Below are 25,581 nucleotides of genomic sequence, written 5' to 3'. Positions count from 1 at the left end.
TCAAAGTTTTTCTGTCATTGTTGGATGCCCCTGCAGGGTACTCTTGATTCTTCAGAAAGCACTTGATGTCGTGATACTAGGGCTTGTCGTCAACTACCAGTTCAGCAGCAAACACATACGCGGCCCTATCAAGGCGCATAACATCGATCCTAGGAGCATGATTCCACCGAACCACCTTGATCATGGAGGATAGAGTAGCAAGAGCATCTACCATCTGGTTCTCATCACGAGGTATATGATACAGCTTTACTATTGTGAAGAAAGTCAACAGTCTTCTCGTGTAATCTCTGTAGGGGACCAGAGTGGGCTGGAGAGTATTCCAATCACCATTCACTTGATTGATCACTAGAGCTGAATCTCCGAAGATGTCCAGAGTCTTGATTCTCAAATCAATGGCTTGCTCGATACCCAAGATACAGGCCTCGTACTCAGCTTCATTATTGGTGCACTCGAAGGTCAGACGAGCGGTGAAAGGCATGTGGGCACCTTTCGGAGTAGTAATGACAACACCAATTCCACTTCCTTTGGCGTTGACGGCCCCATCAAACGTTAAAATCCACTTTTCATCTGGATCAGGTCCCTCCCCAACAACTGGCTCTTCACAGTCTTTCATCTTGAGGAACATGATGTCTTCATCTGGAAAATCAAACTTCATCGGCTCATAGTCTTCAATCGGTTGTTGAGCAAGATAGTCTGACAGAATACTCCCCTTGATGGCTTTCTGGGATGTATACTGGATATCATACTCTGTCAGTACCATTTGCCAACGAGCAACCCTTCCGGTGAGAGCTGGCTTCTCGAATATATACTTGACTGGATCCATCTTGGAGATCAGTAAAGTTGTGTGAGTCAGCATATATTGTCTCAATCGCTTAGCAGGCCATACAAGTGCACAACATGTCTTCTCAAGCATTGAGTATCTCGACTCGCAATCTGTGAACTTCTTACTCAAGTAGTAGATGGCATGTCCTTTCCTACCTGTCTCGTCGTGTTGACCGAGAACACAACCCATAGAATTGTCAAGTACTGTCAAGTACATAATCAGCGGTCTCCCTGAGACTGGAGGCATAAGGATAGGAGGATTCTGCAAATACTCTTTTATCTTTTCAAAAGCCCTTTGACAATCGTCGTTCCACCTGATAGCCTGATCTTTCCTCAACAATTTGAAAATTGGCTCACACGTGGCTGTTAGGTGAGAGATGAACCTTGCAATGTAGTTCAACCTCCCTAAGAAACCACAGACTTGCTTCTCTGTTCTTGGCTCAGGCATTTCCTGTATTGCTTTCACTTTGTCAGGATCCACCTCAATCCCTTTTCCGCTAACAATAAAACCCAACAATTTTCCAGTTCTCACCCCGAAAGTGCACTTGTTCGGATTAAGCCTCAGCTTGAATTTCCTTAACCGTTCAAACAATTTCTGCAGATTCACCAAATGTTCTTCTTCTGTCTGAGATTTGGCAATCATATCGTCCACATAAACCTCGATTTCATGATGAATCATATCATGGAACAGAGTCACCATAGCTCGTTGATATGTTGCCCCAGCATTCTTCAGGCCAAACGACATCACCTTGTAGCAGAAGGTGCCCCATGGGGTTATGAAAGTTGTCTTTTCCATGTCCTCTGGTGCCATCTTGATTTGGTTATAGCCAGAAAAGCCATCCATGAAAGAGAATACCGAGAACTGAGCTGTATTATCCACCAAAACGTCGATGTGAGGTAATGGGAAATCATCTTTAGGGCTAGCTCTGTTCAGATCCCGGTAGTCGACACACATCCGTACCTTTCCATCCTTCTTAGGTACTGGAACGATGTTGGCGACCCATGGCGGATAATTGGTAACCGCTAGGAACCCTGCATCCAACTGTTTCTGCACTTCTTCCTTTATCTTTACAGCCATCTCTGGTCTTGTTCTTCTGAGCTTCTGCTTGACCGGAGGACAACCTTCTTTGAGAGGCAAACGGTGTACCACAATATCTGTGTCAAGCCCTGGCATGTCCTGATAAGACCAAGCGAAGATGTCAACAAATTCTTGCAGCAATTCAATCAGCCCTTTCTTCACATCATCTTCCAAAGCAGCCCCTATCTTGATTTCTTTCTTGACTTCCTCGGTGCCAAGATTAATCACTTCAGTAGACTCTTGATACGGTTGAATGACCCTTTCCTCCTGTTTTAACAGCCTGGCAAGTTCTTCAGGGAGTTCACAGTCTTCATCACCCTCTTCTTCAGCTTGGAAGATTGGATTTTCGAAGTCGAAGCGAGCCATAGCAGAACTGTTATCAATAGGATCCGGTGATGTGCATCTGCATGAGTGATGGTATGTGCTTATGAGTGTGAACAGTGAGTGAAAACTAAACAAAACATTGCCAAATATCTTTATTCTTTTGAAATTTTGAAAACTGCAAAAATAGAAAGACAGTGAACAAAATGTTTGAATGCAAAAGACGTCCTTCATTTATGATAAACAATGCAGGTATTCACATAGATGAGCCCTACAATGAGTCATTACGCCCTGGGCGGAACGTAAGACTTGGACATGCATGAATAAACAAAGAAAAATTACTCCTCTAGAAAAGTGACTTGGACAATTTCCTCGGAAGACCAATTGTTGATGACTTCACCAGGGATCCTCGGACGCACCCAGTTGTCGATGTCGCAATCACTATCTCCATTTTCATCGTTGATCGCAGAGATCTGGCCATATTGGATGACGCCATCACTGGAGAAAGTAATCGGCCCCTGACGAGTCTGAGGTGCTGAAGTTGTAGATGTCAAAGCTGGCTGGTACCCAATCCCGAACTTGTCGTCTTTCATTGGTAACTCCAACAGACATCCCCAACCGGGAGCAATACCTGAATCCACCAAGGCTTGCGCCTGCTTGAAGGATGAGATAGGGGCTCCTGCTTTAACCCCTTCCACCGGAGCTGCATCCTTGATCTGAACTGACTCAAAGGCCTGACAGAGAGTCTCATGAATTTCACCTTCTACCTCTACGTACTTGAAGGTAGGCAGGTTACTTACCAGAATGTCCTCCTCACTACAGACGGTGACAATTCTTCCATTGACTGGGAACTTGATCTTCTGATGCAGTGTTGAGGAGACTGCCCCAGCATTGTGGATCCAAGGACGACCCAGAAGGCAACTGTACGAGGGACTGATATCCATCACATAGAATACTGTGTTGAAGGTTTGTGATCCAATCTGAATTGGCAATTCTACCTCTCCAAACACCGACCTCTTAGAACCATCGAAGGCTCTCACCATGAGATCGGAAGGTTTCAAGATCAAACCTTCTACTTCTAACCTTGACAGGGCTCTCTTGGGTAGCACATTGAGAGAGGAACCTGTATCCACCAGAACATGAGATAACACGGTGTCTTTGCATTCCATTGAGATATGCAAAGCTTTGTTATGGTTGCGTCTAGCTGGTGTTAAGTCAGAATCAGTAAAACCCAGCCCGTTGCTTGCATGAACATTTGCAATGATCCCTTCTAGTTGGTTTACTGAGATCTCTTGAGGCACATATGCAGCATTAAGGACCTTCAGAAGTGCCTCCCTGTGTGCCTCTGAACACAATAGGAGTGAGAGAATGGATATCTTAGACGGCGTTTGAATCAACTGATCGACTACTTTGTAGTCGCTTTTCTTTATGATTCACAGAAGCTCATCCACATCCTTCGCAAAAGTAGGCTCAGAACCAGTCTGTGGTGCAGAGGTACCCTCATTCACGACTTGCTTGCCTTTGGCTTTCGCCGCAGCATCAGTGCTCTCAGTTTGGGTAACGGGTGGCGAGAATAGTCTGCCACTCCTGGTGAATCACCCGATTCCACCAACATTGTCCACTGCGGGACCTTCAAATTCGAGTTCAGACTTTTGACCCTCTTCTACCTTCAAAGGTCGTTCCACCCCATGATCGTGTGTGTATACACTCCCCCCATAATGCCACGGAATGGCCCTTTCACTTGTGAAAGGTAAAGGACCAGGGGTTGTGATTGTCATGGTGGCCGGTCGCACTGGTGGCACTGGTTGTGCTTCTGGCACCCTGATCTGATTAGTCGGGTAAAAGATGGTGATAGTAGCGACATCATAGTCATACTCAGGAATCTCATTCATTGAAACAAAAACATCCGGAACACCAGAATCAAGTTCAGTTACATCAAAATCAGATACATTGTTTGGTGTATCAGCAACAACATTTGAAAAATTAAATACATCAATGGGAAATACACAATCAGCAGGAACAACATCTGAGAATTCTTCAACAGCATCTTCAAATACCTCTTCAACTACCCCTTCAACAAACTCTTTGACAGACAAGTCTTCAACTTGGAGGGTACCATTGTCAAGCAAGACCTGGATACCCTGCTGCAGCTTCAAGCAATCCTTACCCTGTGTAGCGCAATCCAAACAACCTTTCCCACAACCGGGGAAAACATCGGCCTTCAGCAAGCATTCCTTAATTTCCAACAACGGAGTCTCAACTTCAACACATCCTTAACATACTTGGCTTCTTCCTCCAGCATATTAACGTTTGCACCACCATGCTGTGGCATGGGATTGTTAACGACATTAGGAGCCGGTGCAAGGCTGATAGCCTTTGAATCTATGAGGTCCTGAACTACGTGCTTAAAAGCTTTGTAGTTCTCAATATTGTGGCCAGGTGCCCCAGAGTGGAAACTACACCTAGCATTGGCATCGTAACCCACCGGAAGTCTACCAACAGGAGGAGCCAGAGTGCATAACTGCACAAGTTGTAGCTGTTGAAGACTTGTAAGCAGCTGAGCGTACGACATTGGAAGAGTGTCGAAACGCCGATCCATCATCCTCTGCCTTTGCTGATAGGAGGGTCTGTTACCTGGCTGTTGTTGTTGTTGATACTGAGTTTGTTGACGTTGTGGTTGTTGTTGTTGTAGTGGTGCTGTAGCCGGGATAGTCACAGCTGCAACAAACGGTTGCCGATGATAGTTTTGAAAGTTATTCCCTTGGTTATTCCTATTTTGATATGAAGATACAGAATTCACACCCTCTTCCCTCTGCTTCTGTCCTCCCATAAACGGCTTCTTTACTCCTGATGAAGATCCACCTCCATTGTGGCTCTTGTAGGTCTTCAGGTAATTTTCTACCCTCTCTCCGGTAGAGACCACATCAGCAAAGTTGGAGGCATTGCACCCCACCAGACGCTCCATGTAAGGTCCAGGCAACGTATTCATGAACATGTTGGCCATTTCCTTTTCCAACATGGGAGGTTGAACACGGGAAGCTGTCTCCCTCCAGCGTTGAGCGTATTCCCTGAAGCACTCATTGCTTTTAAGAGACAGGTTCTGGAGTTGAGTTCTATCTGGGGCCATGTCTGCATTATACTGGTATTGCTTCACAAAAGCTTCCGCCAAATCCCTCCAGCAACGGATGTGGGCTCTATCCAACCTCATGTACCATTCCAAGGATGCCCCAGCTAGGCTGTCTTGGAAGAAGTACATAAGTAGTTTCTCGTCATCAGAATATGCAACCATCTTTCGGAAGTAGGCTTGCACATGGGTTTTCGGGCAAGAGCTACCATTGTACTTGTCAAAGATTGGGACTTTGAACTTCGGTGGGACCCTCACGCCTGGGACCAATCCCAAGTCAGAAACATCTACCCCCAGAGGGTTTTGTCCTTCCACCGCCTTCAGCCTCTCCTCTAATCTCCTGAACATGGGATCCATGCCATGGCCCAAACCAAAGTCTTCTGGCAGCAAGAACTGATCATCTTGATCATCGTGAATGGGTTGTTGATCAAGGTTGTTATGTGGGATCGGGACAGGCCCCGGTCCATTAACCTCTGCAATTGGAGGATCAGTCACGACCTCTGGTTGAGTAGTTGCGGGACTCCTTTGTATCATTTGTCTAATCTCTTGCTGTCCTTGCGCTACTCCCTGAACCACATCCATGAATTAGTTCGTGTGGACCCTCATCTCAGCAAGTTCTGCTTGTAGACCCTCCATAGCTTTCTGCTGGTTTCTGCGGGTACCGTACCGGTGAATTCCTGAATCAGCTATCCTGCTAGTGGAACACCAAATAATATGAGAACACCGCAGCGGTACCTGTTATGCAAGATATGAACATGAATATGTAAATGCAATGACATGTTTATCAAATCCAAAAGGTATTCTACCCCCTTGATTCCAGTCTCACATCAGGTGAATAGTGCAAGAAGACCGAGTCATGGATAAACTTCCGAGATCAATATGCAATAAAGGGAAACCACCATACAAACAAGTTCAAGGAAAGGGGCCTTAGCCGAAAATACATCAAAAGAGGATCTCCACAATAAGCCTGTGGATCATCACTACACAACAAGAAAGCAATAAGTAAAGGGAGGAGCAATAATCAGGACTCAGCCTCCTGCGTACAAACCATGAGGACTGCTCCTCACTTCAGCCAGCAATGCTATCGTGTCAGGATGATCTGGGAATTCTATCAAACGCCGGATAAGCAGATTCCTTTGGTGAATAACTCCATCCAACTCATTGATGTGCTCTCTGTAGTAATTCCCGTCATCTTCTCTGAATACCTCTTCAAGTCTGGATTTCTTCAAACCTGCCAACACCTTAAGTTCTTCAATCTGTCCTCGAGCCTCATTGAGTTGATCGGTGATGTAACCATTGGTAGAACGGGCGCACAGAAGCTCATTGTTCTTCTCCTTCAGCAAAGTCTTCAATTTCTCCATCTGACTAGTCAGTTCGGTCACCATCTCCTCCTCCTTTTCCTTCCGAGAAGTTGAAAATGCATCCCATCGCTCTTGCCACCCTGCCAATTTACCATGAGCATCCATTAATTGTTGCTTGACTCACTTCAACTCAGAACTGGATGATCCCAAGGCCTTGTCTGTCTTCCTGAAGAAGTCCACCTCCACAGCTAATTTCCTTTCTGCTTCCCCTTGTAATCTGACGGCTTCCCCCTTCTGATATTCTGCCTCATGGAATTGATGCATATAGTCTTGCAACTTTACACTTAACTCCGAGTTTTCAATTTTAAGCTCCTCCATGGCTTTCTTCAATTTGTCATACTCCTCTCGGCTCACCATTGTTGACTGCGCAGGGGTAGGTGGATACAAAGGTTCTTCTATAGGAAACGGCATACCCAACTCTTCGACTCTTCCTTGAAGCCACTCTCCATACTGAGGGTAAGTTCTACAATCTCCTTTTCCAAGCACAGTTCTTCCTCTCTTGATCACCTTGAGCCAGGCCTCAGCTGCCTTACGGGATACAGTCAAATCAGGCGAAGAATGGAAAAACAGAGATTCTTCCACATCCTTTTCCAAAGGCGGAGTTCTTAAAGCATATCCAAAATGTCTGACTGCTAGAAAAGGATTATAGTTGATTCCTCCTCTTCTTCCTACCAACGGTACATTTGGGAAGTTCCCACAACTGTGAATAATATCCGCCCGAAGCAAGCTCTGGTCAGACCACCAAGAAATATCTTCAGCTCTCAACCCCATCAATCTCTTCGACCAACTCAACGAGTCCTCGACATCAACGAACGCTCCTGATTTGGGTAGGTGAGAACTGAACCACTTATGAAACAAAGGCGCACAACAATTCAACAACCCTCCTTTTCTATTCTCATTCCTGTGGTGCACTGAATGAAAGAAATCTCCTAGCAAGGACAATCCCATACACACAAAGAGCCAACACAACATTGAAACCCCTCTGGTCACCATCTTCAAGTTTCTTCTTTGCTTCTCCCAGTAAGAAACTCAAATGAAAACCACTGACTCCTCCCTTCTGACACATGTTAGCCTTCAAGACTGATTTCCCCAAATATGTGGCCGAAGCAACCATGCTGAGATCGGGCAGAAACTCAGAACTATAGAACAACAACTGTGACTTGATAGGAACTCTGAGAAAACTGGCAATCTCCTCCAAAGTAGGGACCAAAATATAATCCGGGAATGTGAAACACCTCAATGGAGGGTCATAGAACTGCAGCAGTGTAAAGAGAGCATCATGTTGATTCTTGGAAAGAACTGTGACGAAACTTAGAATCAAACCGTACTCCTTCCGGAATCCTTCTAGAGAATCGTGATTCATTAACTTCATCAGTTGTTGAATAGGCTCCAAACAAACCACTGGAAACTTGTAAGCGACGTGTCTCTTTCTGCCAATATCCATCTCTGGAGAACCATAAAACCCCGACCGGAATCAAGAAGAAGATGTAAACCCCTTAGAAATGGATAAACATGTGTTAAATGATATGAATGCAAAATGATGTGATGCAATGCAATGACATGGAAATCAGGACTGCTGTATCTGCTTGAACATCTGTCGGGTTGCACTGTCTGAAGAGAAAACCCACTGAAGAATATAATATAAGATCAAAACTCTGCTCCAGAAAACCGGGTTGGTTGGAGGTTAAGGTTCCCTGAATTTAGCCCGCCCCTCACTGGTAGGTTCTAAGAACAGAAGTTTGTCAGCTTCAGCCCTTCAGTCGAGAATAATACGTTTACCACTGAAGGTTTGGCATTATTACGGGATAAAAGACCTCCGCTGACTCCCCTCAACAGGATATCCTAAAGCAAGTTCCCAGTCTCGGGGTCCTCGGATTGAGCAGCGAGAATGCGCCCACCAGAGCTGACATAAACGCGTCTCGGAGGAGAGGCCTCGACTGAGTTCTCGGGAAATGGTCACCAGAGTCGACGATTTCTAAAGGAATATCTGTCGTTATAGAACACCCATAGGACAAAATATATCCAACAGAAACCTCGTCTGGAATGTGGGTCTCATGAACAACTTAACATAGCAACATGCCACGCAAGCCTCATGACTATCCACGCTAACACCTATGTGTACACTCAAAGCCTGGGTAGTGGGCTTATCTCTCATAAAATATCCCATCCCAACAAACAGACAATCCCACAGAGCCAACAGACACAGCAATGATATGTACACAATGCAAAAGAATAAAGCAGATAAATGCTTGGAAATAAATAACTGTACAAAAGAATAAACACTCAACAAACAAGAAACCTACAAAAGCTAGGAGGGACTCGCTTAGGGAAACCGGGTCCCCAGCAGAGTAGCCAGCTGTCGCAACCTGAAAAATACAAGGGTGCGAAAAAAACAACCGGCGAAAGAAAAAGATGACAGAAGAGTCGCCACCGTGCGTTATTTATCCCAAAGGAGGGAAAGGAAACGCTCGAAGTAAACCTGGAGAAAGGAAAGGAAAAGACAAGGTCTCGCAACCAAATCTTGGGTTCGGGAGTCGATTATGCGAAGGGAAGGTATTAGCACCCCTACGCATCCGTAGTACTCTACGGGATCCACTCTTGTTGTTCTTGTCTAAAGGGTGTGTGTTTATCTAATGTACTATTTACTAAAAGGGTCAAGAGAAAAACGACTCGCACAGATATCGCATCCATTGCATACGTATCTCATCTGAATATGAGAATCAGAGTCTTCGTAGCTCGGCTACCTAGGGGTGAAAGAGATGTGTGCTCGCTAAGACGTCGCGTCTTATGCCTACGTATCTCATCGGGAATGAGAATCAGAGCAAAACGTAGTTCAGCTAACTACGGGAACAAAGGTCTCGATTGCAACTAGGGCAAGAGAAAGGGAAGGTCTCGATCGCAACGAGGGCGAGAGAAAGGGAAGGTCTCGATCGCAACGAGGGCGAGAGAAAGGATCGCAATAAGGGCGAAGGCAAACAAGGATTAGTTGTTAGTCGTTAATCAAACTTGACAAGACATCGCATCTTGTGCCTACGTATCTCATCTGAACATGAGAATCAGAGTTTCCGTAGTTCGGCTACATAGGGATTGCCATCTGAACATGGACTTACAAAGGAGGACACCAGTTGTGTCAAAGGAGAGTGGGAAATGTGTTCACGTCCTAGCAGTAGGTGTCGCAGCTCGCTGAATTGAGTCTTAGGCGGTTACCTCTTTGCAATAGGACGGACTACATGCCACAAGATCGGAGACGCTCGGAAAGGTCTAGAAGTGGGGGAAGCTCTGCCCTAGAGTTGTCATGCAATATGTACTTAAGTGTTAGGATTTACAAATGGGAATATCTACCTAATGTTAGCATGCAAAAGAATAAGGGAATCCTACCTATGTTATCATACAAAAGGGTTCTATCTAATGGGTGTTACCTAATCGGAACAAGAATTGACGAGTGGAGCAAGGAGAAGTGCTAGGAATAAAGGTAGATGGCGATGCATGAAGCAATCGACTTACAAGGTTGATGGCGATGCATAAAGCAATCGACTTACAAGGTTGATGAATACGTGCTGGTTCTGTTAGGTTTTGAAAAATGATTACTCGACGTTGGATCGAGGTTTCGATCTTGCTTTAAAATGGTTATCGAATGTTCATTTTAATTCTTGTATTAACAGATGAATAAAGAATGAAAGAATAAATATTATACATTTCATGGGAGAGGGATACATTTGTTATGAATGGGAGTTGTCAAAAAACATGAAATAATTAAATCGGGGCCAAACAACAAAATGATGCGAAATATGAGTGTAAGTGCAAGAGAACCGGCTCATTGTAAGAAAGCCCAAGAGTAAGCTATGTGAGGTTGATGGCGATGCTTAAAAAGCAATCGACTTACAAGGGTGTGGAAAAAAAGGCTCGATATTAAATCGAGAAAAATATGACTTTTATAGTTTAAAAATGGCTTTGAATGAATGATGAAATTAAAAGAAAGCAGATCAACCATGAGTATAATAAAAACATAAACATAAAATAAAATGCTAAAACAAAATAAAATGCAAATGCTGAAAGAAATAAAATGCTCAATACAGGTATCAAACCCACTACACTAAAGACCTTAGAAACCACCCCTCTCCACCAGACCACTCATGGTTATTTATTATTTTGATGCTACTTTAAATATATAAACCAAAATAGATTAAACATTAGAATAAAAAACTAACTAACAGACCCTCGTCCTCGTTCTCTTCCAATCTCTCAAACGCTCCTCTCTCTCACACTTCTTTCAATCTCTTAACGAAATCTCTCTCTCACGCGACCTCACGTTCCTCTCAGCGAAACCCTCTCTCAATCGCGCCACTCTCACAAACTCCAACCAAAATTGTTCTCTCAACCGTACCTCTCTCACTCAATCGCTCTCTCTCAGACGAGACTCTCTACTCTCATCACTCTCACCGAATCTATCAACAAATACATGAAAATGATAAAAGGAAAAAGGAAAGAAATTCTCACAAAGTGTCACGGCGGCGGTGAAAGGCGTGAAGAAGTTGGCCTCCCAATCCAGGTATCCAATTTTGGGATTTTAGGGTTTTTGTTTGAGATTTTCGCCTCCAAGTTTTTTTTTGTCCTCAATTCCTGATTCTCTTCTCCTTTTATATTTCTGCAGCTAGGGTTTCAATTGGTGTTTTTTGTGTTCCAGAAGAGTAACTCTGCAAAGCGCTTTGGGTGTTCTCAGAATCAAATTGCATGTTTGATGCTAGACTAGAAACGGTAATATGGACTCATACTTTCTCTTTGAATTTTATCTCTATTCCATTTTGGGATTTTTTTCTGGAATTTAACTGCCTTGCTGTTTTTCTTTTACCGCAGTGAAAATTGGTTACAAGTGGAGTGGATGGTCCCAATCAAATTTGTTCATTTTCAAGCTTTTGAATAACCAGAGCCTGCCATTGGTTTGTTACTGCATAACATCAGTTGAAGGAAGTTCTGCATGTTTTACCTACTCTACAGCAGACACTAATCCTGCAGAGTTCACCGCCAAATGAACCAGACAAATCACTTTTGCAGATTGTTTTGAATACTTGAAGATGTTGCGGTTTGGTTGATGTTGGAGGATTATACGATGCTAGCAAACCTGCCAATGGCATCTTATCCAGTGGTGTATCATGTAGGTGCTTTGACATATTGAGTTTTTGTGAGCCAAGCTCTGCTACGGATTCTGCTGTGGATTCTGACTTGTGGAGGTTTGCAATGCTATCTGTTTGGAACCCATTACCATGCTTGTATTATATGAATTGTTATGATGCATTGGTAATGGTCAAAAGTTGATGTGAATAGGCTTGGTGTTTGGTCATGCCTGGTATCCTGTTCTGCAGGATATTGACAACATGTTGCAACATGCTCATTTGGCTTAAGGCTGGTTATCCAGTTGGTTTTAGGGTGTTAGCATTGCCATGTCTTATGCAGGTATGACTCTTTGGCTTATTGTGTGGCATAATTGGCATTGTTCTGGCTTAAGTGGGATGCAATCACATGGCTTGCATTAACTGTTGACTGCTTTGTTGGGATGTTTGCATGAATCTTGCTACAGACTTTTGGTTTGTTTACTTGCAGGTAAGCATGGCTTGTGGATGTTGTGTATGCCTCTGGTTGTTAATCAACATGCAAAGTGGGCTAAGTTTCAAGACTGAGCTTACATATTTAACTTGGTGTAGTATTATGATGATGTGTTTGTGCAGTATGTTTTGTAGTACCACATGATGCAATTGTTCCTGGTCTGAGTATATGCTGGATGATGCATGGTTGAATGTTTCTTGGATGCCATTTGTATGCTAGGTGTTTGCGGCATGATGTGCACTTGACCTGTCCAGGTTTGATGGTTGCAGACATGTTTGCTTGTTCCTGCAGGGTGTTTGCAAGGCAATGTTAAATGTGTTGATGAGGATGGTAAGTGAAACTTGGTTGGTCCTCTTGCAGGCAAACTATTGGTTGCGCTGGTTGTTCTTTTGTATGCTGCAGGAATGTTTGGATTGATACTGTTCCATCACCATTTTGAGGGAAGCTAAAGGGTCGAACAGTTCATGAATTAATTCTTGAAGAATTCCGCCATGGCCTTTTCATGCAGGAAATTGGTTTGCCGATGCTTCTATTGACAACATTGTGCACATGACATAGCCACTGAGAAAATTCAGCATGTGACCCCGACTGTACAGGATTTGATCTAAGAACTTCTTTAAAGTGATTTGCACATTCACTGCAAGGGTACATTCGAGACAAGATCTGTACCAGTTCTTTTACATCTTTCTTCTGTTGTCTTGTAGGATTGTCTGGATACTGAGCAGCAAGAGTGTGAAGAAAAGTCCATGTAGCCCTTCCAAGGTCTTCTTTAGTCACAAGGGTAGAGGACTTACCCTTGACAACAGGATCACGTGGTTGTACAGAAGATGTAGTTTTCACAAATGGAGCTTTGATTGAGGCATTGACAGAGCCTATACCAGAGGTTCCTGATGACTGGATATGATGGCCTATGAAATTAGATACGTGATGTTGAACAAAATTATCAACTTTCTCAAAGTTATGAAATAAACTCTGTACTGAATTCTCCGACATGTTAGTTACTGTTGCGGTTTGCTTTTGTGTGTGTGGGGTGCTGTTGTTTTGCAGGTTGTAGTTTGATGAACTCTAGCTGAATGATTATCATGAGAATCCATCGTTCTTCCCGTGATCTTAGAGTGAGAAGTTTGGTTAAAACCTTTGAATTGGGTCCTGCTGGCTCATGCTCACAGCAGGTTTATGCTTGGCCATTGACAACACTTATGGTTTTAGGTCATGGCATATTAGCAACACTTCATGGATTGACCTTAATGTTGGTTATGACTTTGGTCTGTGCAGGTTAGGCGTTGCAGCAGGTTGGTATAGCAGGGCAAATGCAGCATGATGGAAGTTAATTGGCAAAGCAAGATTCCAAAGGTTCAAGGTGTGACCATGTTGACATTAAAGTGAAGAAGCCAAGCACAAGTGGTTAAACCAAAGATAACATGGACATGGATAATGGAATGAGAGTTATGGCCAGCCATTTAGTGATTAGGGATGACCAATGGCATAGGGTTGACTTTGGTCAAAGTTGACCAAAAAGTCAACTGTTGACCAAAGTCAACAATTGGTTAAAATTCAATTTTATTTGCATTTTTCTTGTAAATGGACAAATGATTGATGATTGTGGTGAAAATTAAGGCTTTTGGGTTTTGGGTGACTTTGGTCAATGTTGACCAAAAAGTCAACTGTTGACCAAAGTCAACAATTGGTCAAAACTGTCAAGACTTGTACCCTTTTTTTTTATGTAGAATCAAATGTGATGGTTTAGAATGATGTGAAATGAATTGAAATGGTTTGAAATTTGTTTTACAATTGGTTTATTTTATGACTTAAGTGCTTGACTTTGAAAAGAACATGACTTGACTGGTAGTATGTGTTAACAAGGCCATGAAATGATGGTATAAGATTAGGATTTGAAAGGGATATTCATGAATCAAGTGGCATGATTGGCAATTGGCTTGTGACACAAGAAGGTTGGTTGTTCGGATGACCAAGACCATATGTGCATTAACAATCACATGAACAACACCATGACTTTGGATCAAGACCAATCCTCATATAAAACCAAAGTAAGGTTAGGCAAAGCATGCTAAACAAAAATAAAAAACATAAAAAATTCAGGACCAAAATCGGGGTATGACACTCCGACAAAGGGAAATTTCAGTATTTCTCTCCATCATTTTTTAACATTATGGTTCACTTAATTGTTCATCTAGTTAGAGAAATCAGATTTTATGGCCCAGTTTATTTAAGACGGATGTACCCAGTAGAGAGATACATGAAAATCTTTAAAGGATATACGAAGGATCATCACTTATGAAAGCTTCGATCATGGAAAGGTACATTATAGAAGAAGCTATTGAGTTTTGTTCAAACTATTTGTCAAAAACATACTCTACATGAATTGCAAAGTCTCGTCATGATGGAAGATATAAAAGTTAGAGTTACTCAAGATTTAAATATTAATTCACTGGCTTTAGATGTAGTTCTTCAAGTATATTTGTATATATTGAATAATGTTGATGAAGTTCAATCTTGTTTATCTGCTCACAAAAGACTTATCAAGACAAATTTTCCTCAGATAAGTGACAAGTGGTTGTTGGTGGAAGTACATATGAGACAGTTAAATGAACATCATACATGCCAATATTTAATGTAATAATTTGGACTACATACAACATTACTATATTTTCTTTTTATACAAAATCAAAGGATAAGCGTAGTACAGTGAAAATAATGGAGTTATGGTTGAGGCTGAATTCATATACTTTTCTAGTTCCAAAGATAAGAATAATGTAATAACATATAGACTGTACTTTGGGATCATTGAGGATATTTGGAAGATTGACTATGTTATATTCAAAGTGTCATTATTTAAATGCAAGTGAATTAACAGTAGCACTAGTGTACAAATCGATGAGTTAAGATTCACGCGAGTTGACCTTTGCAAGGCAACTTATATGAACAAACTATTCATCATGGAATCCCAAGTAAAACAAGTTTTTTGTGTCACCGATCCTTCTAACAATAGTTGGTCAATTATCCTCCAAAGAAAACTCATTTCTCTTAGTGATGGAAATCAAGATTTAACTCTTGATATTCTTGAGACCCCTTCTTTCGCAACACATTTGCGTACTTCGTATGAAGAAAATGATTCAGATGATATGCATGTTATTCGTTAGGATCACCAAAAAGGTATATGGAAAAACTAACAAGTGATTTTTTTTGTTTATTCATAATTTATTATTTGTTATGATTTCTAAGTTTTTTTACATGTGTTCCGAGAATGTGTTGTTATTACAACTTATAGGTGCTTAAAGACCATATACTAAAAGACATTCGATCACGTTGTGTATCTTGTTTTCTTTATATTTATGACTCAAGTGCACACTACTTTTGTATTTTGGTTTTAATGTAATAATATATAGTTTTGGTTCATAATGCGTGTCATTTTTTTTTGTTCACAAATGTTATATTAAGTTGTTGTTTATGTATCTACTCTGATTCATAAAAATACAAGTAATGACATAAACTTTTGTTCACAAATGTTATATTAAGTTGTTGTTTATGTATCTACTGTGATTCATAAAAATACAAGTAATGACATAAACTATGTAAAATTAACGAATTTATTTTAAAAAATAAAGTATTTTCCCACTGTTTGGATATTTCAATCGTGGAGAAAAGTGATCCCCTCAACTAATTACCTCGGTTTAAAGTCACAACTGTGGTGGAAAGTTATGTTTTTTACCTCAATTAAAATTTCAACCATAAAGAAAAGCAAGTGAAACACGCTATCTTTAAAAATACTAAGATATTGTTGCTGAGATTCAAATCCATGATGGTTATACTTTTCATAATTGAGTATTCAAACAATGGTAAAAAATGATACATTATCCAAATTTTCATCTCATTCAATAGTCAAAAATAAAAAATAGCTTACTATAGGCCACACCTTTCCTTATCACATACAATCAACCGTGATAAAACCAAACCAATTCATTAATTAAAAAAACCGCAGCTACCCACCAATTTGAAACAAACTGATCCATTAACTAAAAATATTAAGGTTTGGCTGCAGTCGGAAGGTGTTTTTCTATCAATCCTTACCGGAATTTTTACAAGAACGGATAGAGAATATTTGACGAATGTTCTCTTTCTTTTCTATTGATATATTTATAAAAATAACAAGAGATAAAAAGAAAAAGAAAATTTTGTTTGGATAATCACTTGTTTTGGCCCCACATGTAAACAACATGGAACAATATGAGCCACAATATCCTTACTACTACTAACTTACCCAAACCGCACGGACCCATGGCCATATCCTGAACTCAGTAGAGATGAACTCACTGGCACCATATTCAGTCGGGACTTGCCTCACCTCGTTGCAGCCCCAAAAACGTAACCATTCCAGTTCACTAACAACTACATGTTCTATCCAAGTCCCACAACCACCACCAGTTCAATTGAACAGAAGAGACGCAATAGGCCTCTCCTTGAGTTTTGGCCTTGTTCATTCTTTATTACAACCAATAATACCGATTGCAACAGCAGCTTCTGAAGTAGCTCCATGTGAATTAACAGTAGCTCCTTCAGGCCTTTCCTTTTGTGATAAAATTGTAGGCACTGGTCCTCAGGCTGTTAAGGGACAGCTTATTAAGGTAAGAGTAACCATTCTTTTGGTCATTTGTTGTCACTATTGTTTGTTCCCTTTGTACTATGTTTAACAGATATGTCATGTTATTATTGTTAGGCACATTATGTAGGGAGATTGGAGAATGGAAAAGTTTTCGACAGCAGCTACAATCGCGGCAAGCCACTCACATTTCGCGTCGGTGTTGGAGAGGTATCATCATTCTATTCACTGATTTAAGAGAATTGATTTTGCTGTCCGAAAAGCTGCTTTTATTTCTGTATAATCTTTATTGTATATATAATAGATTTTTATCAGGTTATCAAAGGATGGGATGTAGGCATTTTAGGAGATGATGGAATTCCTCCTATGTTTGCAGGTACTTGTTTTTTCAGTCATTTTGTTTTATGAATTATGACATGTTGAGGAGAAGTTGTTTATTCTTTTCTTTCATTAGGAGGTAAACGTACATTGAAGCTTCCTCCAGAACTTGGATATGGTTCAAGAGGGGCTGGTTGTAGAGGAGGCAAGTACTCTCTTTTTCTTCTGTATAATAGTTTTTACTTTGCCATCATTATTAAAAAAGTGACCATATATTTGTGTGGATAAGAAAGATCAAATTTTGGTTGGTGCTAATAGGGACGGTTGTGATCCTAATTAAATTTGCACCTGGTTTTGATGCAGGTTCATGTGTCATTCCTCCTGATTCTGTACTCTTATTTGATGTGGAGTTTGTTGGCAAAGGATGAGTGACAATTCCATGGCAGTCAAAATAAAATCCTTATCCTTGGAGATTGAATGTGAGATTTATATGGAGAGAAAAAGGGGAGGAGAGGATCAAAATGTTTCAATTGCATACAGTTTTCTCTATCTTTCCCCATCTTGCAATTTTTATTTATTTTTTAAACAAAATAAATTAAGGACCACGATGTATTTATTAGCACATTTAATGGTTCATACATAGATGACTACAATGAATCCTAGTATATATGTTGTGGTTCCTTTCTTTTATTATTGTTTGCAGCGGGTGAGTATCCTCCTTAGATGTAAACAAAAACACCAAAAATAAACTGTTGCAAATTTGAATCATGAGTCATTACCCTTTTTCCTTCATCGCTTTTTATCCGAAAATAACAAAATATGATAACATAAATCGTTGAGCATGATTCATATACATAAAAAAGGACACGGGTGGGTGGAAAGAGTATGATTCATATACATAAAAAAAAAAGGACAAGGAGTGGTGGAAATGGTTGAGTATGGCTCTCTATTCCCGTCCATGCGTTTAGTTCAAACTTACCTTAGGCATTATTGTTATGGATCGTCCCGCGGTACTGTTTAGTGGTATACTTGTAATATGATTGTAACATTATATACTTATCTTAATTCATTTAAGTAATAATGCGAAAATATTGTAGTTTCGTAGTAGCACACATAGACACACTTGGTTGAATTATGTAAACAAATATTGTGTTCATTGTTTGCGATTTGTGTTTTTATTTTCTCTTTTGTTACTAGTTGTTGTTCTAACAATTGGTATTAGAGTATGGCTAACTCTAGTGCAAAATTCGATGTGGCAAGGTTCGATGAAACGAGCAATTTTAGATTGTGGAAAATGAGGGTGAAGGATTTGTTGGATCAACAAGGTTAGGCAATGTGTGAAGAAAGTCACCTATATGACATACGCGGATTGATTTGATTTGTAGAGAATGTCAAAAGATTGACATGCTTATATGTATCGATGAGATGATGTATCATAACCTAGACTTAATGTCTCTGTATGTGGTTTGGAATAAATTTGAGAGTTACTATATGTCTAAGATGTTTAGGAATAAATTATTCTCGAAGCAACGACTATACAGGCTGAAGATGCAGGAAGATTATGATTTACAACAACATGTTAATACCTTTAGCACCATAATAACTGATCTGGTGAGGTTTGGAGTGAAGGTTGGTGACATAAACAATATATTGTTATGCTTGTTACCACATCTTGCGACCACTTGGTAACCACTCTTACCTACGAGAATACACTATTAACCTCAATGTAATAGTTGTTACACTCTTATCTCCTTTTCAAAGGAGACAAAATTTATAGAAAATAATTCAAGGTAAAGGCTTGTATGTGAAAGGGCCAATGTTATGCGTGGAACAAAGGTAAATAGGTTTTCGAAATAAGATGTCTAGATCAAAGAATAAAAAACCAACAGAATGCTATGGGCTGCAAATAAATTGGGCATTTAATGAAGGATTGTAAAAAAAAGCAGAAACTAATAAATTATGTGAATATGGTCCAAACTAATGACATTTGTAGTGAAAGAGAATTACTTAGTGTTTCATCTAACAAGTGCACATAAGTGTGGATCCTTGACTCAACATTCTCTTACCACATGACATCACATGGGAAGTAGTTCACCACATTCAAGTCAGATAGTTTTAAATTTATTTATTTAGGTGATGACAAATCATGTGATTTCACTAGAATGAGACAAATTAAAATTGTTATGAACATGGGTGGCATACAAAAATTGAATGATGCCAGATATATTTAAAATTGAGAAAGAATTTGATTTCCACATGTACTCCATAGAAACATGGTTTCTCCTACAAGTCGAATGGATATAGGAACATTATGAAGGTCATCATTGGTTCCTTGATAGTGATGGGAGCAAAGAGGATTGCAGGTAACACCTACAAATTATTAGGGAGTAATATTGTAGGTGATGTTGCATAAGTTGAACCTAATAATAATGCAACCTGACTCTGACACATGCATATGGGCCTTCTTAATGAATGTTGGATGATAAAACTTCATAAGAGAAATCTATTAAATGGTATCCTTAATTGCAAGATGGGTTTGTGCATGTATTAGGCTTGAGAAAAAGTATTGTGTTCAATTTAAGATTGAGAAGCACAAGATAGAGGAGTCATATACCATGGGCATTCATATGTGTGATGGCTTACTAAAGAGGCCTATATGGGTGGTTTTTAGGTATTTTGTGACTTTCGTTGATAATTTTTCTTGTAATTTTTGATATATCTCTTGAAGCAAAAGTATTTATCAAGTTCAAGTTATGGAAGTTAGAGATAGAGAATCAAAAGGACAGAAAAATCAAGTATTTACAGTTATATAATGAGATATAGTACATTAATTCAATGTTTCATAATTTTTGTCTTGAACATGGTATTCAGAGGCATTTTGAAAGTTACTAACTGAAAGGGTGAGATGTCTTTCATAGAATGGTGGACCCTCAAAGTGTTTCTAAGCAAATAAAAGTAACATGACATGTTATCTCATCAATGGGTCACTAGTGGCTTATTTAGAAGAGAAGGTTTCCGAGGAAGTATGGACATGTAACACCATTGATAATGAAAATTAAATTTTTTGGGGGTGTCTAATCTATGTGCATATATCTAGTGAAGATAGATCCAAAATTGAAGAAGTTAATATTCGTTGATTATGCAGTAAGTGTGAAGGGCTTCAAGTTATGGGATCTGTCATACCCCGATTTTGGTCCTGAATTTGTTCCATTTTTTTTAATTTTCATTTGGCACTTGGCCTAAAGTTCATTTGCATACATTCATGACCAAAGGCAACCATCCATTCTCAAATCCATATTTTTTTGATAAACATTGGTCATTATCTAGGCTTTTTGATCATGGTGTTTTTTTTTAATTATAAAATGGGTTCTAATTGTTTGATTTTTTATTTTCAATTTGATTTTAATTTCAAATTAAGCCTAAATTCGAAATTTAAATTTAATCTTAATTGTGTTTTTACTAATGATTCAAATTCTAATTGATTTTTGATTTCCAAATAAATGTTAGAATTTGACATCAAAGTAGTTTTAACAAATTATAGATCAATTTAATTTTAATTGGTTTTTATTGTTTGTTTTGATTTTTTTATTGACATTTAGATTAGTCTTGGATTATTTCTAAAAAAATCCAAATCCATTTTATAACCAAAACACCCATTTCATAAACCAAGGTCCCACCATTCTTATTCTCTACCATCACTTCAATCAAGTTCAAACTACAACCATAAGCATACAATTCATTCAAACTTTCAAACCTCCATTCAGTATATCCAATTCCATTCAATACAATTCAGTAAACATTCATTCATAATCCAAAGAAATTCCATACATACTTTTTCATTCATGCGCATATTTTACTATTTCATATTTTTACATTCGTCACATTTTAAATTTGCATTTCATATTTTCTTCATTTCACATTGAGATTCTCCATTCATTCATGTTTAAAGATTCCCACACTATCATTCATATTCCAAATCATTCATTCATTTAATCATTATCATCCATGCACATGGCACATAAATAACTTATAATAAAAAAAAACAAATATCATCATCATCAAAACCATGTTTGCCAAGAAGTTGTTGCACAAAGTTGTCCATCACCATTTCAACCACAAGTTTCAACATCAACATGTTATATTTCTCCAACAATAATAATACAAATTTGAGATATCCACCACCAGATCTATTCTCTAATTGCAACAGCACTGCATCTGGTGGGGCAAATAAGAAAAATAGAGAAGAGCTAGAGTTCATCAAGCTACAACTCAATCAACCTTCAAAGGAGAAATTAGGCAGCATGATTGCTGCTTCTAGCCGCTGCAATTGATGCCCGAATTTTCCATGAATCAGCACAACCAGATAAAGCTCTTTTCAACCGGTTATGCCCTGCAAATAAAGAAGAAAAAAAGAGCTTTAATGATGTCATGTTTAGGCGTCTCAAAGAAGTTGGCACTTAAATTTTAATTACAAGGAGGAATTGCTGCCGATGGTGCAATCTAGAAACCTTACTTTGTCTTTCTCTTCGGAAAGTTCAATTGAGGAAGAGTTAAAGAGAGAAAGCACTACTGATGTCATTACAATACTCATGTTGTTAAATGACAACCCTCTGATATATCAAAAGAAGAACAAATAAGCAATGCAATGGGGGAGGTTGGACCATCCATAACACTCGCCAGCTTATCAAGGTTCTAGCATTTGCTGCAGGATCATTTGTTTCTATGCCAGCATGCCGTGTTTTCTCGATGATTGCAGCTTTAGCCGTTCTGCTGGACTTTCTTCTACAAAGCACTGCTTTTGTGGCTTTGGTTACATTAGACTTTGAGAGAGCCAAGGATTGAGGCTAATCATGCCCTGTTGGAAGAAATTGGGGATGTTAACCAGCGACTTATTGACACAGTAGTAAGCATAAGTGATGAAGAAGTTGATCCATCTGGAGCAGCACCTGCTCAATCACTTGCCATTGGAACTCCTGGAATATCACCCTCTCCTATGGAAAAGCAAGCTGCAAATACCAGAAAGATGTTCATCAAATTCCAAGACGAGTTAATAGAGACAATGGCGAATCCTGCTACCAAAATCGATGATGCGGGAACTATCACCACTTACCGGGTTGCCAAATTTGGGGAAAACCGTGCATCTCAACTGCCTTGTAGTTCTCGTGACTCTACGACAGTACGTTACAACAGTTTACGCCAAGAACCAATCAAGACAGCAAAATCCAATTGAGCCATATTCCACTTGGAACTCGTACCTGTCACCAAAATTCTATCAGCTGCTAAAACCAGAAAATTCATTTTTGCCAGAGATGTTCTTGTTGTATATGCCGTGTTAATGACAATAACAAGGATCTTAGTCTGTGGTCGACCTGCACCTCTGATAAACCGAACAAAGAGTCATGTGGAATGTCGCGCCATTTGCAATATGCTTTGAGCAATCAAGTGTCGTGCATTCTGGAGGGAAGTCACGGTTTAACTTTGGATGGAAAACTTTTGTTGTATTTCCTGTGAGAAATAAATGAATTAATGAGGACATGAAGAGAGCAATTATTGGTTGCCAAAGAAGCAAGAAGAGTGGATATACTCTCTATACGAGTTTCCTTAGCCTATAGAATTCTCACATGAACCAAAGAATACACAGAAATGCATAAGATCGTAGAAAAGATTCAAATTGAAAAAACTCACACTTTTAACTGAGTACTCTTGCAAGGCCTTTATATTCAGTAACACAGGGATTTTGGTTGCAGCAAAAGCTAAAGGGACGACGCCTTGTGAACCACCATCAAAGCTTGTTACAAATTGAAAACCGTTCTTCAACTCTAAGCGTATATGCACAAGGAATTGCACTCGCCGTAAAGCGACGTCAAACCTTAAAGTCACAAGAATTCACTGCAGTAAAACACGAGTAACTAGTCAAAGCAGTAAAATTGCAAAAATCCCAAATTGGCATTAAGACAAAACAATTGGAGAAAGTACGTAGGTTCAGATTACCATTTTCGAATCTAGCATCAAAGAGACCGATCCAAATTCTGAGCACCGAAAGGACTTGGCAGAGATACTTCTTGGATCATCATACCAAATGGAAAACCCTAATTTGTTGAACATAAATAGAGAAAAAGGGCGAATCAGTAGGGGAAGACGAAAATTGGAGAGGCGAACAAAAATCTCAGAAAAAACCTTAATCCCAAAATCAAAGTAAAATCAGTATTTGAAGAGGCGAAGGGAGAAGATTCGATCATTACCTGAGCCGTCGTCGTCGCCGAAGGTGAGCTTTTAATTGAGTCTCTTTGGGAACCATAAATTCGTGCTTTTCTTGGAGAGTTGATGAGCGATTGGGAGAGAGAACCTGAGAGGCGTGAGAGTAAAGGTTGTGGGTGATTGGGAAGGGACGCGATTGAGAGGAAGAAGGTTGAGGACGAACGATTAAGGCTAGTGTGAGCGCGTTTGAGAGAGGGTTTGGATGAGAGAGAAACGAGGTTTAGAGAGAAGTTGAGAGAGTGAGTGAGATGGAGAGCTTCATTTTTTGTCTTCGTGAGGAAGATGGCGAATCTTCTGAGATTTGCGCCACCCTTTTCTTTTCCTTTTATTTATTCTTTTAAAAAATAAGTATTCAAAACCCAATTAAATGACATGTCTAGTTTTTTTACAATTTTCCATTTACTTTGGTCTGCTGGTATTATTGGTAATTAAACTTTGCAATTCCCACCCAACAGCCAGGCGGCTAGGGTCACGTTTGGGATTCCCCCCATTTATTTTAATTAATCGTCCATTAAATATACCACCCCATTTTTATTTTTGTTTTAATTCATACTGTAATCTATTCCGGTTTATATATCTAAGTTGTTATTTAAATTATAAATAATCATAAGTGGTCTAGTGGAGAGAGGGTAGTTTCATGGTCTTTAGTGGAGTGGGTTCAATACCCATATATAGCATTTTATTTCTTTTAGCATTCATTTTTTTTCATGTGTATGTTTTATTATAATTTCTCCTATATTCATAGTTTCATTATTGTTTAATAACACAAGTTTGGTTTCTTTTAACTTCATCATCCATTCAAAACCGCTTTAAACTATTAGAATCACACTTTTCTCGATTAAATGTCGAGCCCATTTCCATACCCTTGTAAGTCGATTGCTTTTTAAGCATCGCCATCAACCTCACATAGCTTACTCTTGGGCTTTCTTACAATGAGCCAGTTCTCTTGCACTTACACTCATACTTTGCATTATTTGTTGTTTGGGCCCGATTTAATTGTTTCATGATTTTGAATCCCCATTTGACAAAATGTATCCCACTTCCCCCGATGTGTAATAATTTTGTACTGTTTTATTTCTTTATTTGTTTGACTGTTTAGTTAGATACTAACGCAAGAATAAAATCAATCATTTCCAAAAGATCAAAAGTAATGACTCGATCCAACGTCGAGTATTTTCTCAATAAACAAATCAATTCATTTCTCCCCCCTATTCTATTCCATTTCTTTCAAACTTTCATCAAATGCTTGATTCAACGTCAAGCCATTTTTTCTAATAAAAACTCAAAAAATATTAATTTACAGTTAAGACCTTTTCAATAAGATGGAAGTGGAACGTGGTGTATACCACACACTCCTGAGACTAGGATTCGAGATGTATATCTCGCCAATCCTAGCTCTCGTCATCATCCAAATTTATCCACTTTGTTCTCTCTCAAACACTCATTCAAATTTCTTTTAAACGTCCATCAATACTTGATCTAGGGTCAAGTCATTTTCGCAACAAAACTCAAAATACCTAATTCTTATTCAACACTTTTTCAATAAAGATGGAAGTGGAACGTGGTGTATACCGCGCACTCCTGAGACTAGGATTCGAGACGTATGCCTCGCCTATCTTAGTTCTCGCCATCATTTAAATTGTCAATGTGGTTTCGTCAAACCCTTTATCAATCAAATCTAAGATACCTAAATCTTATTTAACACTTTTTCAATAAAGGTGGAAATGGAACATGGTGTATACCGTGCACTCCTGAGATTAAGATTCGAGACGCATGCCTCGCCTATCTTAGCTCTCGCCATCGTCTAAAATTGTCAATGAGGTTTCTTCAAACCCTTTCTCAATCAAATTCCAAAAATACTTAATTCCTATCTTAACCTCTTTCAACAAAGATGGAAATGGAACATGGTGTATACCGTGCACTCCTGAGGCTAGGATTCGAGATGTATATCTCGCTCATCCAAGTTCTCGCCATCACTCAAAATACATCCAACCAATCAAACTCTTTCTCGCCGCCGTGCGACTAATCAAAAACCTTTTTCATAAACGAAAGATATATTGTCTTAAGTGATACAAAACAA

General features: G+C 39.5%; 2 protein-coding genes across 2 annotated transcripts; one reads left to right on the top strand and one right to left on the bottom strand.

Annotated features, from left to right (window-relative positions):
- Window positions 1-12,769: 12,769 nt before the first annotated feature.
- LOC127102532 (FAD-linked sulfhydryl oxidase ERV1-like) lies at window positions 12,770-13,300 on the bottom strand. The gene has a single exon (XM_051039892.1). It carries the CDS (start codon window positions 13,298-13,300, stop codon window positions 12,770-12,772), a length of 531 nt encoding a protein of 176 aa, XP_050895849.1.
- Window positions 13,301-16,559: 3,259 nt separating this feature from the next.
- On the top strand, window positions 16,560-18,011 carry LOC127105870 (peptidyl-prolyl cis-trans isomerase FKBP13, chloroplastic). Its single transcript, XM_051043082.1, has 5 exons — window positions 16,560-16,950; window positions 17,043-17,135; window positions 17,241-17,301; window positions 17,380-17,448; window positions 17,607-18,011. Exons 1-5 carry the CDS (start codon window positions 16,630-16,632, stop codon window positions 17,669-17,671), a joined length of 609 nt encoding a protein of 202 aa, XP_050899039.1. The 5' UTR covers window positions 16,560-16,629; the 3' UTR covers window positions 17,672-18,011.
- The last annotated feature ends 7,570 nt before the right edge of the window (window positions 18,012-25,581 follow it).

Source organism: Lathyrus oleraceus, chromosome 7, assembly GCF_024323335.1.
Source record: "Lathyrus oleraceus cultivar Zhongwan6 chromosome 7, CAAS_Psat_ZW6_1.0, whole genome shotgun sequence".
In the NCBI taxonomy this organism is placed as follows: Eukaryota; Viridiplantae; Streptophyta; class Magnoliopsida; order Fabales; family Fabaceae; genus Lathyrus; species Lathyrus oleraceus.
Note: the sequence above shows the minus strand (reverse complement) of the source record. Positions and strands in the feature narration are given on the sequence as shown.

Excerpts from the sequence above, each read along its gene's own strand:
- LOC127102532 (XM_051039892.1), bottom strand. The coding sequence starts at position 13,300 with ATGTCGGAGAATTCAGTACAGAGTTTATTTCATAACTTTGAGAAAGTT.
- LOC127105870 (XM_051043082.1), top strand. The coding sequence starts at position 16,630 with ATGAACTCACTGGCACCATATTCAGTCGGGACTTGCCTCACCTCGTTG. Across the intron at positions 17,136-17,240 it reads TTCGCGTCGGTGTTGGAGAG|GTTATCAAAGGATGGGATGT; the intron begins GTATCATCATTC and ends GATTTTTATCAG. Across the intron at positions 17,449-17,606 it reads AGGGGCTGGTTGTAGAGGAG|GTTCATGTGTCATTCCTCCT; the intron begins GCAAGTACTCTC and ends GTTTTGATGCAG.